Genomic DNA, 15,983 nt, shown 5'->3' with positions numbered 1-15,983 from the left:
GAAGAAGAGGAGAAAGATAGGATAGATGATATGATGCATGATGTGGAAGACCATCATTTCGTTGAGCGTCCCCATATGTATGATAGTATAATCAAAGCTTCCGCAACACCATTATATCCTGGTTCTACACAAACTGTACTTGGTGCCGTCATCGAATATTTCAACTTAAAGGTGGAAAACGGTTGGACCAACAAGAGTTTTTCACAGTTTTTGGAGGCCACGTCTGGTAATCTTCCTGAAGGAAACAAACTTCCAAGGTCTAACTATGAGGCCCAGAAGCTTATGTGTCCTTTGGGTATGGATTATGAGAAGATACACGCGTGTCCAAATGATTGCGTGTTGTATCGAAAGCAGTATGCAAATCTGCATGAGTGTCCAAGATGCGGATTGTCCCGTTACAAGATCGTGGAGAATGATGCAACATCAACTAAGAAGAAACCTTCTCCGGCTAAGGTGCTTTGGTATCTTCCAATTATACCAAGATTTAAGCGCCTTTTCTCAGAAGAGAAAACTGCAAAACTCTTGAGGTGGCATGCCGAAGGGAGGAAGAAAGATGGGTTAATGAGGCATCCTGCTGATTCTCCACAATGGAGGAACATTGATCGAAAGTACAAGGTCTTTAGGGAAGAAGTTCGGAATCTCAGGCTTGGTCTTTGCACGGATGGAATGAACCCATTTGGAACACTTAGTACCCAATATAGCACTTGGCCGGTTCTTCTCACCATATACAATTTGCCTCCTTGGTTATGCATGAAGCGTAGATACGTCATGTTGTCGCTCTTAATCTCTGGGCCTAAACAACCCGGAAATGACATAGATGTGTATCTAGAGCCACTCATTGAAGATTTGAAATTGTTGTGGGATGAAGGGGTGTTGATGTTTGATGCATACACCAAAACCAATTTCACTTTACGTGCCATGATTTTTTGTACGATAAATGATTTCCCGGCTTATGGAAATTTGTCAGGGTATTCTGTAAAGGGAAAGAAGGCATGTCCAGTTTGTCATGATGATTTGGTCTCGAGGCGCCTAAAATTTTGTGGGAAAGATGTGTACATGGATTACCGGATGTATCTTCCTGAAGATCACCCATTTCGAAAAGAGAAGGAAGCTTTTAATGGAGAATTGGAGATGAGAGAAGCTCCTGCCCCCTTATGTGCGTGTGAGGTTTATGAACGGGTTAAAGACATTGAGACAGAGTTTGGTAAGCCTTATAAAGGTCAGCAAAGTGGTGGTTACAAGAAGAGGTCTATCTTTTGGGATCTCCCATATTGGAGAGATTTGGAAGTTAGGCATTGTTTGGATGTAATGCATATTGAGAAAAATGTTTGTGATGCCATTGTTGGGACATTGTTGAATATGCAAGGGAAAACGAAGGATGGGCCTAAAGTTAGACAAGATATGGCTGCTATGGGTCGCTCCGAGTTGGCACCTCAAGAAAGGGGAAAACGCTGGTACCTTCCCCAGCTTGTTTCACCTTGTCTAAAAAGGAGAAAGTTAGCTTTTGTGAGTCTTTGCATGGCTTAAAGGTCCCTGCCGGTTACTCTTCAAATTTTCGTAGACTTGTGTCCATGTCTGACTTGAAATTAGTTGGAATTAAATCTCATGATTGTCACGTGTTGATGCAACAATTGCTGCCGGTTGCAATTCGAGGGATATTGCCGCCACAAGTGAGGTATACCATTACAAGATTGTGTTTCTTTTTCAACACAATTTGTAGCAAGGTGATCAATCCAACAATACTGGATGATTTGCAGGCTGATGTACTTGAGACCATGTGTCGGTTTGAAAAGTATTTTCCGCCATCATTCTTTGACATGATGCCTCATTTGATTATTCATCTTGTTCGTGAAATTAAGCTTTGTGGGCCAGTTTGTATGAGGTACATGTATCAAAAGCGTCCAACACTAAATCAAAAACCTATTTCCTTGAAAATTATAAAGTGCAAAATTTGAGTGGTAAGTGTAATGTGATGAAAACTATGATGTTGGGATTAAAAGAAGGGGAGCACGTTAAGGTACATTGCACTAAAAGGACATTCAATATGGAAAAGGACTTTGAAATTAGTGTCACCGTTGAAGACACCGATCAACTTCTCTCGGGAGCATGGCTCAATATATCAATAATACAAGTTTTTGTTACGTGAGTTACCTAAATTCATATTTTGCCTCTAAATTTGATTTTTATGATTGTCTTAACGTTCTTACACTCTATATTATAGGGCTTTGAGTGAGTTGTGTTTTCACGATGATTGTCACCCCAATAGTATTGGATTCATGTGCCCGGAGATGATCTCGACCACCATGTTAAAGTCCGATGCAGATCGAATTCTATTGTACATGACGAGGTCCATGAGTGCACTTAGTTCTAAGACATTCATCTTATGTCCATACTACGAAAAGTATGAAAATTACTTTGAACTTCGTTTTTAATTGATTGTTATAAATTTAACTTTTTTTTTTCTAACTACATACGTTTATTGTTTGTATGTAGGAGTCACTGGATGCTTTTAGTTCTTTGCTTGTCTAAACGTGAGGTCTACATATTTGATTCTCAACAGAAGAAGAGAAATTTGATGATTAAGGAGCCACTAAACAAGTAAGTAAAGTATGCATATGAAAATGCCATTTTTGCCTAAGAAAACATCATTTTTGCCTAAAAATGACCTAGAACGACCCAATTAGCCTTAAATGTGAAATAACAGATTGTAAAGGGCCTTAGAAAGTTATAACTATGCATATGAGACGTGTAATAAGTTTGAAAACATTCCTTAGGTTCTTTGGTTCAAAGTTGGGTTCGAAAACATTATTTTTGCCTAAAAATGACCTAGGACGACCCAAATAGCCTTAAATGTGAAATAATAGATTGTAAAGGGCCTTAGAAAGTTATAACTATGCATATGAGACGTGTAATAAGTTTGAAAACATTCCTTAGGTTCTTTGGTTCAAAGTTGGGTTCGAAAACATCATTTTTGCCTAAAAATGACCTAGAACGACCCAATTAGTCTTAAATGTGAAATAATAGATTGTAAAAGGCCTTAGAAAGTTATAAATATGCATATGAGACGTGTAATAAGTTTGAAAACATTCCTTAGGTTCTTTGGTTCAAAGTTGGGTTCGAAAACATCATTTTTGCCTAAAAATGGCCTAGGACGACCCAAATAGCCTTAAATGTGAAATACTAGATTGTAAAGGGCCTTAGAAAGTTATAACTATGCATATGAGACGTGTAATAAGTTTGAAAACATTCCTTAGGTTCTTTGGTTCAAAGTTGGGTTCGAAAACATCATTTTTGCCTAAAAATGACCTAGGACGACCCAATTAGCCTTAAATGTGAAATAGTAGATTGTAAACAGACTTAGAAAGTTATAACTATGCATATGACACGTGTAATAAGTTTGAAAACATTCCTTAGGTTCTTTGGTTCAAAGTTTGGTTCGAAAACATCATTTTTGCCTAAAAATGACCTAGAACGACCCAATTAGCCTTAAATGTGAAATAATAGATTGTAAAGGGCCTTAGAAAGTTATAACTATGCATATGAGACGTGTAATAAGTTTGAAAACATTCCTTAGGTTCTTTGGTTCAAAGTTGGGTTCGAAAACATCATTTTTGCCTAAAAATGACATAGGACGACCCAATTAGCCTTAAATGTGAAATAATAGATTGTAAAGGGCCTTAGAAAGTTATAACTATGCATATGAGACGTGTAATAAGTTTGAAAACATTCCTTAGGTTCTTTGGTTCAAAGTTGGGTTCGAAAACATCATTTTTGCCTAAAAATGACCTAGAACGACCCAATTAGCCTTAAATGTGAAATAATAGATTGTAAAGGGCCTTAGAAATTTATAACTATGCATATGAGACGTGTAATAAGTTTGAAAACATTCCTTAGGTTCTTTGGTTCAAAGTTGGGTTCGAAAACATCATTTTTGCCTAAAAATGACCTAGGACGACCCAAATAGCCTTAAATGTGAAATAATAGATTGTAAAGGGCCTTAGAAAGTTATAACTATGCATATGAGACGTGTAATAAGTTTGAAAACATTCCTTAGGTTCTTTGGTTCAAAGTTGGGTTCGAAAACATCATTTTTGCCTAAAAATGACCTAGAACGACCCAATTAGCCTTAAATGTGAAATAATAGATTGTAAAGGGCCTTAGAAAGTTATAACTATGCATATGAGACGTGTAATAAGTTTGAAAACATTCCTTAGGTTCTATGGTTCAAAGTTGGGTTCGAAAACATCATTTTTGCCTAAAAATGACCTAGGACGACCCAAATAGCCTTAAATGTGAAATAACAGATTGTAAAGGGCCTTAGAAAGTTATAACTATGCATATGAGACGTGTAATAAGTTTGAAAACATTCCTTAGGTTCTTTGGTTCAAAGTTGGGTTCGAAAACATCATTTTTGCCTAAAAATGACCTAGGACGACCCAATTAGCCTTAAATGTGAAATAATAGATTGTAAAGAGACTTAGAAAGTTATAACTATGCATATGAGACGTGTAATAAGTTTGAAAACATTCCTTAGGTTCTTTGGTTCAAAGTTGGGTTCGAAAACATCATTTTTGCCTAAAAATGACCTAGAACGACCCAATTAGCCTTAAATGTGACTACTACGTATATAATTGCATTTACATGTGTAAACAAAGTATATAATTGCACTTACATGTAAAATATTCTTTGCATTTACATGTGTAAACAAAGTATATATAATTGCATATTTTATCGAATGTGTAGTGCTTTTCGGAGTTACAAGAGACTAGGTGGACAATCTAAGGGAACTAAATTAACATGGATTCCAGCACAGGTATATATATATAATTAGTTTATTATTTACCTAAGAAATAAGTTTTTCAAAATTATAACATACAATGTGATAGAAATTTTACTTGTGTTATTTATTTTAATGCATTTAGTGTGCTCAACAACCGGGATCACTAGATTGTGGCTACTACGTCATGCGTTTTATGTACGACATAATAATGAATCATGGTAATAGTCAAGATCTTACTAAGGTATGTTCTCATAAACTACGTATTTTATATAATAAATTGAAGTACACAAAACTATTATATTGATCAATCGTTGATAAATTGAATTATTTACACTTTTTTAGGATTTTTCAAGAACATTGCCCTATTCACCGGAGGAGATTAATGAGGTGAACGATTTTTGGGCAGATTACTTCATGAACAATGTCGAATTTTTAGCTTAATTTGTAATATGAACTTGATCTCTAGCTAGCTACGTACCTTTGTTGTAATAATTTTATGTTTGTTGTAACATGTTGGTTGATCGATCTATGACGAATTTAATTGCCTTTTATTGGGAACGTTAATTACGTTGTAAACTTTAGTGACAGGTATTAATTATAAATGTATTCCCGGTATTGGGAATGAAGCGTCTAATTTCAAAGACGATCATGTCGGAATTTCCAACTAAAATATTAAAAAACGAATATTTTTTTTTAAAAAAATAAGTCATTTGCAACGCACGTTAGCTCAATGTGCGAGGCAAATGACTTAATTTTTTGGCGCTAAAATTGTCATTTGCGTCGCACATTAAGCTATTGTGCGTGGCAAATGACTTTTTTTTTGCGCCTAAAAGTTATTTGCAACGCAGATTTAGCTAATGTGCGACGCAAATAACTTTTCAGGCATGGTGCTGAAAAGTCATTTGCAACGCACATTAGCTAAATGTGCGACGCAAATGAACCTTATTTGCGTCGCACATTTAGCTAATGTGCGTTGCAAATGACTTTTCAGCACCATGCCTTAAATGACTTTTAGTCATTTGCGTCGAGAGCTTTTGCCACGCACGATGTGCGATGCAAATGACCCTTTTTCCACTAGTGAATTTATCACTATTTGGTGTGCATATGTTAATTTTAATTCTATTAAGCCCCAATTAATTATCTTGTATAGTGAATTATGTCGAACCTTGTAAAGCTTGAGATTGTGGCCCTTGATATTACTAGAAAAATTCTTTATCATGGGTGTTAGATGCTGAAATACACCTAGATGTAAAAGGGCTTGGTGACACAATAAAAGAAGGAAAAAAGCAACATGTCAAGATAAAGCTAAGGCTATGATATTTATTTTCCATCACCTCCATTAAGAGCTTAAAACTGAGTATCTGACAGTTAAAGATCCACAAATCATTTGGAGCAATCTAAAGGAAAGGTATGACTACCAGAAAGCTGTGATATTGCTAAACGCTCGTTATGATTGGTTGCATTTAAGATTACAATATTTAAAATCTGTGAGTGAATATAACTCAGCCATGTTTAAAATTACTTCTCAACCGAAATTATGTGGAGAGAAAATTATTGATGCAGATATGTTAGAAAAAAAATACTCCACTTTTCATGCAAACAGTGTTGTCCTGCAGACACGGTATGGAGAAAAAAGTTTTAAGAAATATTCTGAATTGATATCTTGTCTTCTTGTGGATGAGCAAAATAATGAGCTATTAATTAAAATTCATGAAGCACTCCCTGCGGGGTCAACTTCATTCCAAGAAGCGAGTGTGACTTCCCGTAATGGGAAAGAATCAAAGAATAAAGACAATGCCAGCAGCAATGGTCGTGGTCGTGGCCAATGGCGGGGTCGTGGGCGTGGACGTGGTTTTGGTGGCTATGGTAGAGGTCCTGGAGGTTATTACAAGAGCTCACATTCCCACCAGAAGTGGAACCGCAAATATGGTAAAAGTGACAAAGGTAAAAGTGCAATTGTGACTAGTGTGTGCTATCGTTGTGGAGGAAAAGGTCATTGATCACGTGTATGTCGCACACCTAAACATCTTGTTGATCTTTATCAACAATCATTGAAGAAGAAAGGAAAGAATGTTGAAACCAATCTTGTATTTGAAGATGGCGAAGATGATTTTGATTCTGGTGATACAACACACTTAGAAATTGCAGATTTCTTTACTTCCTCCGAAGGGAATAATTAAGCTTTTAATATACTGTGTTGGATTTGATATTTAATTGTAGTAGTGTAACTATGACATCCTGTGTTTATGCTGTGAACTTTGTTATTGTACTATGCCTTTGTGTTTTGTATGCTTTATAAGATATTGTATTATTTTGGGTATTTTTATTAATTTGGGTATTTAATAATGGTTATTTTTGGACATGTTTAATTTTTGTGACACATATTTTTTATTTCCTTGAAGAATATGAATACCTCTCAAGTTCAGTGGGAAATAAATGATGAAGAATTATGTCTTGCAGAGAGTGCAACTACTCATACTATACTTAAGAATAAGAAATATTTTTCCCAACTGATGATGAGAAAGACTAGTGTGAGTTATCGGGTAGTACAAATATTATAGAAGGCTCCGGAAGAGAAAATATATTGGCAGGACCGCCTTAAACATTTCGGAGGCCCTGTTCTAATCTGATACTAATCTTAAAAATGGGGCCCTAATACAAACAAATGTGCGATAATCAAACTATTACTTTATGAGAATTACGATTTTGTTCCTATAAATTGAAGTATTACGATTTTGTTACTAAAAAAACTCCATTTAAATTTCAAATAACATCTTAATATGTACAACTTTAATTAAATTTCAAATAACATCCCAATAAAAACTCAATCAATTCCGCGATTAGCCGGTTAAATTAGAAAAAACAGTAATTAATTAATTAAAAAAATTGCATAACTAATTACAAACAAAACAAAATTTAGAAATCACATTGGCTAATTGAATCAAGTCAGACCTCCCCTAATACTAGTTGAGTAGTATGTTTATTCCAACCAAATCCAAAATTTTTGCTTCAAAATCACAACAATAAAAATCTAAAATCACATCAATAATTCAATATAAAAAACAAAAATAGGAACATAAATTATAATCTCATGAATACAAAATTACCTAGCAAGTTTGTTGATTGATTATTCTTCAACACATCCCCATATTCCACTCCTTTTCAATTCCCATAAATAGAGCACCACAAATTACCAATTAAAAATTACGAATTGCAATTTTGAATCGAAGAAAGAAAATCCCCAATCTGAATTTTTTTTTCTTCTTGAAATGAATTTTATGAATTAGTATAGAATAAGGGTATAAATATCAAAAGGGTAAATGAAACAAACACAACTCAATGAAGAATAGTGTTTAAGATAGGTTTGAATACAAGCTTAAAGAATCACTCTTAAAGCAAAGTATTCTGTTTTTAGTTAAGGAAGTGAATCACTCTCAACCTAAACTAAAAAGAGTTTAATTAACAAAATAAGTGAATCACTCTCAAATCTTGTTAATTGGATTGAATTCTTGTAGTTTTACCTCCCAAGAGATTCGTGCAAGTTAGAATAAAAACACCGAGTTTTTAATCTTTAAACACAACGGGTTATAACAATGTTTTTCAACTTTCAAAATCTTCCTCCTTTGATACCCAAGCTTATATATATATATATATATATATATATATATATATATATATATATATATATATATATATATATATATATATATATATATATATATATATATTACATGAGCTAAAAGACTTAATTCATCAGAAACTAAGCCTTACACACTAAGGAAATAAATAAAGCAAAGAAATTACAAAATATCTCCTAAAACTGACTGAAATCAGCCCACCTTCCACTTGCTTGCTTCCTTCTCTTCATTGGACGAATTTGTAAAGTAGGGAACCTATAAGAACCTTTCCTATACATGAAGACATCTCCAACCAAGAAAAGAAATCATTGATTTGCTGTAAAACGCCTCCTGCCCAAATCAGAATAAAAGGAAGGCTTCTTTTGTGTTAAGCAAATGGGAAGCTTTCCTAGCTAGGAAGGAAAGCTTAGAATTGGCCCAAATTCCGCAACTAGCTTAAGCACCTTTATGAATAAGCTATGAGCTTATTATACCTTGCTTTACACGTCCCAAAATGCTTCCGTACTAAGCTAAATACAAGCAGTTTTACGAAATCGTAAATTACAAAAACTGTTTTAAGAGCTAAGTAATTAATGAGCGTAATTAGTCAAAGCGAAGCATGTTTATGACTTGATTAACAATAATTATCATTAAGAACCTCAATCACACACCTTACCAACACCCATCAGGAGCTCCTTGCTTCACCTACTTAGCTTCATTTCCTTCGTTGCTTAATACGAGCACACTAGTACTAATCTTTAGGCCATGGATCTCTCCTTTATTGTGATTAAGATTAGTACTTAGCAACACTTGTGGATTGGTATCTGATTTTACATCATCCTCCCCTTCTTCAAAAGGAATTGTCCTCAATTCTTGCACATCTTCATCTTCGAAGTAAGGGGATAAGTCACCTATATTGAATGTTGCTGCCACACCATATTCTCCAGGAAGATCTATCTTATAAGCATTATCTCCATACCTCTCAAGGACTTTGAAAGGCCCTTCAGATCTAGGCATGAGTTTGTGCTTCCTTTTGCTTGGAAATCTCTCCTTTCTTAAGTGAATCCACACCAAATCTCCAGGAGAAAACACCCTTGGTTTTCGGTTCTTGTTTGCTTTCTTCTTATACATCTCATTTGCCTTCTCTATGTTGGTGCGTATCTCTTTGTGTACTGTCACCATAGCTTCAGCTTGTTGCCTAGCATCTCCATGAATATAAGAATCTTTAGGCAAAGAAATAAGATCAATGGGTACATAAGGATTTACCCCATATACTACTTCGAATGGTGAATATTTTGTTGCAAAAGTTGGAGTTCTATTGTATGCAAACTCCGCATGGCATAGCTTGACATCCCAATGTTTTCCTGTTTTGCTCACTAAGCCCCTTAGTAAGGTGCCTAGAGTTCGATTTGTCACTTCAGTTTGACCATCTGTTTGAGGGTGATATGAAGTACTAAATAGCAACTTGGTACCCATCATTCTCCATACGGATCTCCAAAAGTGGCTCAAAAACTTACTATCTCTATCCGAGACAATAGTTCTTGGTACTCCATGTAAACGAACAATTTCCCTGAAATATAAACAAGAAACATTAATAGCATCTTCTGTTTTATGACAAGGCACAAAGTGTGCCATTTTAGAGAAACGGTCCACCACCACCATGATTGAATCTTTCCCTCTTTGTGTTCTAGGAAGTGCTACAATGAAATCCATGCTAACATCCTCCCATGGTCTCTCTGGAACTGGTAAAGGAGTGTACAATCCCTTATGAAACGTGCTCCTGGATCTTTGACAAACTCCACAACGAGTTAGAACAGCATGAACTTCTTTGATCATGTGAGGCCATGAAAAATGCTCTTGTAATAGCACCATAGTTTTGCTAATACCAACATGGCCAGCCAAAACACCTCCATGAGCTTCTCTAATTAGCAAATCACGAACTGGACACTTAGGAACACAAAGTTTGTTCCCTTTGAACAAGAACCCCTCCATTTGATGATAATGGTCATTTGGACCATCTTTGGTAGCCACGAACAGGTCACGCATCTCCTCATCAAGAGCATAGAACTCTTTGATCAATTCAAACCCAAGTACCTTGGAATCCACCATATTAAGCAATAAGTGCCTCCGAGATAATGCATCTGCTACAATATTAGCCTTTCCAGCTTTGTATTTAGCAACAAAATTGAAAGACTGTAAGAATTCTACCCATTTAGCATGACGAGCACTAAGCTTGTGTTGCCCATGAATGTATTTTAACGATTCATGATCAGAATGAAGAACAAAAGCTTGTGGCCTCAAATAGTGACTCCAATGATTAAGAGCTCTAACCATAGCATAAAACTCTTTATCATAGGTAGAATAGTTTAATTTGGCGTTGTTAAGCTTCTCACTAAAATAAGCAATAGGCTTGCCACTTTGAATTAAAACAGCTCCAATACCTGTTCCACTAGCATCACACTGCACTTCAAAAGGTTTAGTAAAATCAGCTAAAGCTAGAATAGGTGTGTTACACATCTTTTCTTTTACTAGTTCAAATGTCTTTTGAGCTGCTTCATTCCATTGAAATTTTCATGTTTACTGCATTCAGTTATAGGAGCTAATAAAGTACTGAATTTTTTTATAAACCTCCTATAAAATGAAGCTAAACCATGAAAAGATCTCACCTTAGTGATAGTTTTTGGAACCGGCCAAGAGGAAATCGCCTCCACTTTGGATGGATCCACCTTCACACCTTCATCTGAAATGATGAAGCCAAGAAAGCCAATCTCCCTTTGCATGAACGTGCACTTTTCAAGCTTGCCATAGAGTTTTTTCTCTCTTAAAACTTCGAACATTTGTTGCAAATGATTTAAGTGATCATCCTTGTTAGAACTGTAAACAAGAATATCATCCAAATAAACAACCACGAATTTGTAGGAAATAGTGCCCTTGGTCCAAGTATGCATATAATATTAAAGTCTAATAAATGCGGTTCAGTATTAATTAACAAGTTAATAATTCAGTGAGATCAAGTGAGCTGAATGCCTAGCTAGAGGCCGCTTCAGTTCAAGTGGAATTAATTATATTAATCCACAGCTTACTCTTGACTGAACCCGTAGGGTCACACAAATAGTACGTAAACGGATCAAGTATTTAATGGCATTAAATACTCCATCTATGGATATTCGGAATCGACGGATCTTGGTTTCAGTGGGAGCTGAGATCGTCATAAGCAAGACATGAATACTCCGGAAACGATGATATTGCCGGAAACGGAAATATGGATCGTATCGGAAATATGAATATTATCCAAGTCGTAGATGTTGCCGGAAACGGAAACATGTTACATATCGGAAAATATTATTGGAAATGGAAATATTGCCGGAATCGGAAATATTGCCGGAAACGAAAATATTGTCAGAATCGGAAATATTATCGGAATCGGAAAATAATTCCGGAAACGGAAATATTAAATATTTGTTCGAAACGGAAATTAATTCCGGAATCAGAAATATTAAATATTGGTCGTATCAGAAATGAATTCCGGAACCGGGAATTTAATCGCAAGCGCATCGTACGAATTAACATCGGACGTGGCTTGCCAGACGAAGGCCCATCACGAAGCCAGGTACACGCCCAGCAAGCCAAGCGCCCAACACGAAGGCCACAGCCTCGCCATGCCCAGCGCAAGGCCAGGCCCAGCAAGGCCGTAGGCGTGCGCGCTGGAGCGTGTGCTCGTGGGCTGCGAGGCAGCGCCCACTCGTGTGGGCCGCAAGGCCAGCGCGGGTGCGTGCGTCCCTCGTGGTCGTGCGACACTCGTGTTCGTAACGAATCCTAATCCTATCGGAATTCGTGCAATGATTAAATTCTAGTCCTAATAGATTAAATTTATTATTTAGAGTTCAAATAGGATTTTAATTAATAAATCCATATCCTAGTAGGATTATAATTCCTTTCCATAAACTCTATAAATATAGGCCTATGGTCACATATTTAACAGACGATTATTGAAGTATTCAAGGTAAGATTTTTAAGCAAAAATCTGGCAAACACTTGCACCCAAATAGCCGAAATCTAAGGAATCTTAAGGGCGATTCTAGTTGGTCAAGCTTAAGGCGGATCCGGACGTGCTGTGGACTCTCTACGGAGGGACGACACTTGGAGTCCTAAAGAATTGTTCTTGTTCGGTTCGGGCGAAGCTAGGGAGGGCACGCTACAAAGTGTATGCATCTGAATTATGCTAAATGATTATGTGTTAATAATATGTTTCCTGGCTTTATGGTTTTTCCGCATGATTTATGTTTATTCATATGTATCATAACCTAACAGAATTTTCCCAAAAATGGCCTAAGTACTTCATTCATCAATCTCATGAACGTGCTAGGAGCATTTGTGAGACCAAATGGAATAACCAGCCACTCATACAACCCATACTTCGTTTTGAATGATGTCTTCCACCCATCTCCCTCTCTCATGCATATTTGGTGATACCCACTCCTCAAATCAACCTTCGAAAATACCTTGGAACTGAAGGAAATAGTGCCCTTGGTCCAAGTATGCATTCAATGTTAAGTCTAATAAATGCGGTTCAGTATTAATTAACAAGTTAATAATTCAGTGAGATCAAGTGAGCTGAATGCCTAGCTAGAGGCCGCTTCAGTTCAAGTGGAATTAATGATATTAATCTACAGCTTACTCTTGACTGAACCCGTAGGGTCACACAAATAGTACGTAAACGGATCAAGTATTTAATTGCATTAAATACTCCATCTATGGATATTCGGAATCGACGGATCTTGGTTTAAGTGGGAGCTGAGATCGTCACAAGCAAGAAATGAATACTCCGGAAACGATGATATTGCCGGAAACGGAAATATGGAACGTATCGGAAATATAAATATTATCCAAGTCGTAGATGTTGCCGGAAACGGAAACATGGTATGTATCGGAAAATATTAATGGAAATGGAAATATTGCCGGAATCGGAAATATTGTCGGAAACGGAAATATTGTCAGAATCGGAAATATTATCGGAATTAGAAAATAATTCAGGAAACGGAAATATTAAATATTTGTTCGAAACGGAAATTAATTCCGGAATCGGAAATATTAAATATTGTTCGTATCGGAAATGAATTCCGGAACCGGGAATTTAATCGGAAGCGTATCGTACGAATAAGCATCGGATGAGGCCTGCCGGACGAAGGCCCAGCACGAAGCCGGACCATCGCCCAGCAAGCCAGCGCGCCACAAACGCCCCAAGCCAAGGCAGCGCCCAGGCCCACCGCAAGGCAGGCCCAACGCGCGCCAAGGCCACGGCAGCGTGTGGGCCTCGTGGCGTGGGCTGCGAGCTCACAGGCCGCGCGCGCATAGGCGCCCCTTGTGGGCTGCCGTGCGTGTGTGTGTTTGTGTTCATACACGATTCCTAAAACTATTAGGATTTGATATATGATTAAATTCCTAAACCTAAAAGGATAAATTAATTAATTAGAGTTCTAATAGGATTCTAGTTTAATTCATTCGTATCCTAGTAGGATTCCGGTTCCCTTTCCATACCTCTATAAATAAGTGCCTAGGGTCATTATTTAGAGACACAATTGAAGTATTCAAAAGGTAAGCTTTTGAAAGAAAAATTCAGCCATACCCTTGCACTAACCTAGCCTAAAATCCTAGTACCTTAAGGGCGATTCTAGTTGGTCAATCTTGAGGCGGATCTGGACGTACTGTGGACTATCTACGGAGGGACGACACTTGGAGTCCTAAAGACTTGTTCTTGTTCGGTTCGGGCGCAACTAGGGAGGGCACGCAACAAAGTGTATGCATCTAAACTATGCTAAATGATTATGTGTAAATAATATGCTTTCCTGGCTTTATGGTTTTTCCGCATGATTTATGTTTTGTCATATGAATCATAACTTAACAGTGGTATCACGAGCCTCTTATTATTTTCATAATCTAAATTGCATAAACATGGTTAAATTTCACAAATTTGCAAGGAATTATAAGGGGTGATTAATTTTCGTAATTGTTAATTAATTGCAAATTGCGTTTATTTAATTATATGTACGCAGTTTTTCGGCAGTTTCTTCGTTACTCATCCAAATCGAGTGATTTTTGTGTCAATTCCGCATGTAAAAGGCATTCTAAATTTTTGACAAAAATAGAAATTTTCGGCCGAACCCAGAATTCCCAAATTCGTAGCCTAACTATGACTTTTCGGAGGTTTTAGTTTTTTGAACGCAAAAGTTTGTAAATTTAAGATGTTAAATTAAGTATTTGCGATTCTTGTTGATAAATCTTGAATTTTTGATTGACCTACAGTATATGTTTAACAAGTTTGAATGCCTAGCCTTGTTAATTATACAACCTAATTTGTAATTATGATTAATTTGTTTAAATTCGAATAATTTAGAATTAATTTGATTTTCATAATTAATTAATAGTTTAATTAGGTATCTATGATTAAAATCCACCATAAAATTGTTAATTTATGTTAAATTTTTAATTTTTATGACTTAGATTTGAATCCATGTTAATCGGAAATTAATTGATTAATAAATTTTCGATTTTTCGCCCTAAAATTATGAAATTAAAATATTTTATTAATTTGTCATTAATTTTGAATTAAAAATTTTAAATTTTTATGAAAACGCTCATTAATGTTGCACGCACAAAGCAATGGAAGCTACGTGTTACCCTTAAGGGGTGTTGTATAGTGCGGGCACGCGACGACGAGCAAGGGAGCTCGTCGCCCGTGCAGTACGAATGCAGCAAGCAACATAGCGCATGGCGCGCGCACGAGGCAAGGGAGCCTGTGCGTGTGTGCCGTATGTGCTATACGATGGGCGAGGGCGACGATGCAAGGCACGAGCGACGAGCAAGACGCGTGTGGGCAGCGATGCTACCGCGCCACAGCGCGCCTGGCTCACCCAGCCAGCAAGCAGAACGCGCGAGCAGGGAGCGATCCCTCGCTCGACGCGCGCTGGCCTGCGCAGCAACACGCGACACAGCACAAGGCTGCGCGCAGCGTGGCCAGCTGTAGCGTGTGGCTGTGTGTGCTTTGTGCTACGATCAATCGAGCGGGGCGCGCTGCCTCGTAGCTTGATGGGGCTTGGGCGCAAGCCCAAAGTGCCTCGTCTTGCGACGATTGGTACGTTTTGATTTTAATTTTAATTTTCAGTTCGGAAACGATTTTAATTAATTTTAAAATTCGAAATTTAAATTGTTTTCTTGGATTTAATTTTGAATATTATAATTATTATAAATTTTATTTATACTAATTATTTTACTAAAGTTAAATCTTGAATTAATTTAAATTTGTTTAATTCAACTGAAATAAATTAAATTAATGGATTCGATTATAAATTTATATGAGCTTTAAATTTTAATTAAATTTGTATGTTTCCGGTTAGACTAGAAATACATTTTAATGTTTAAAATTAGTAAAACATATGAATTTATTGGTTTAAGTGGGAGCATTTTTAGTCATAAACTTTTGATTAGGTCTACAAATCCCTTAAGGTTAAACAACTTGATTAGAATTAATAAGGACTGAATAATTGGTAGATTATTGGTGCCCTTGATTAATTGCTGCAAATATTTAT

At 36.5% G+C, this 15,983-nt stretch overlaps 1 protein-coding gene across 1 annotated transcript; it reads left to right on the top strand.

Annotated features, from left to right (window-relative positions):
- The first annotated feature begins 483 nt into the window (after positions 1-483).
- Positions 484-5,431, top strand: LOC130461956 (uncharacterized). Its single transcript, XM_056830271.1, has 6 exons — positions 484-2,142; positions 2,222-2,401; positions 2,494-2,598; positions 4,744-4,813; positions 4,923-5,021; positions 5,123-5,431. Exons 1-6 carry the CDS (start codon positions 1,973-1,975, stop codon positions 5,219-5,221), a joined length of 723 nt encoding a protein of 240 aa, XP_056686249.1. The 5' UTR covers positions 484-1,972; the 3' UTR covers positions 5,222-5,431.
- Positions 5,432-15,983: the final 10,552 nt, after the last annotated feature.

This window comes from Spinacia oleracea, chromosome 5 (genome assembly GCF_020520425.1).
Source record: "Spinacia oleracea cultivar Varoflay chromosome 5, BTI_SOV_V1, whole genome shotgun sequence".
In the NCBI taxonomy this organism is placed as follows: Eukaryota; Viridiplantae; Streptophyta; class Magnoliopsida; order Caryophyllales; family Amaranthaceae; genus Spinacia; species Spinacia oleracea.
Note: the sequence above shows the minus strand (reverse complement) of the source record. Positions and strands in the feature narration are given on the sequence as shown.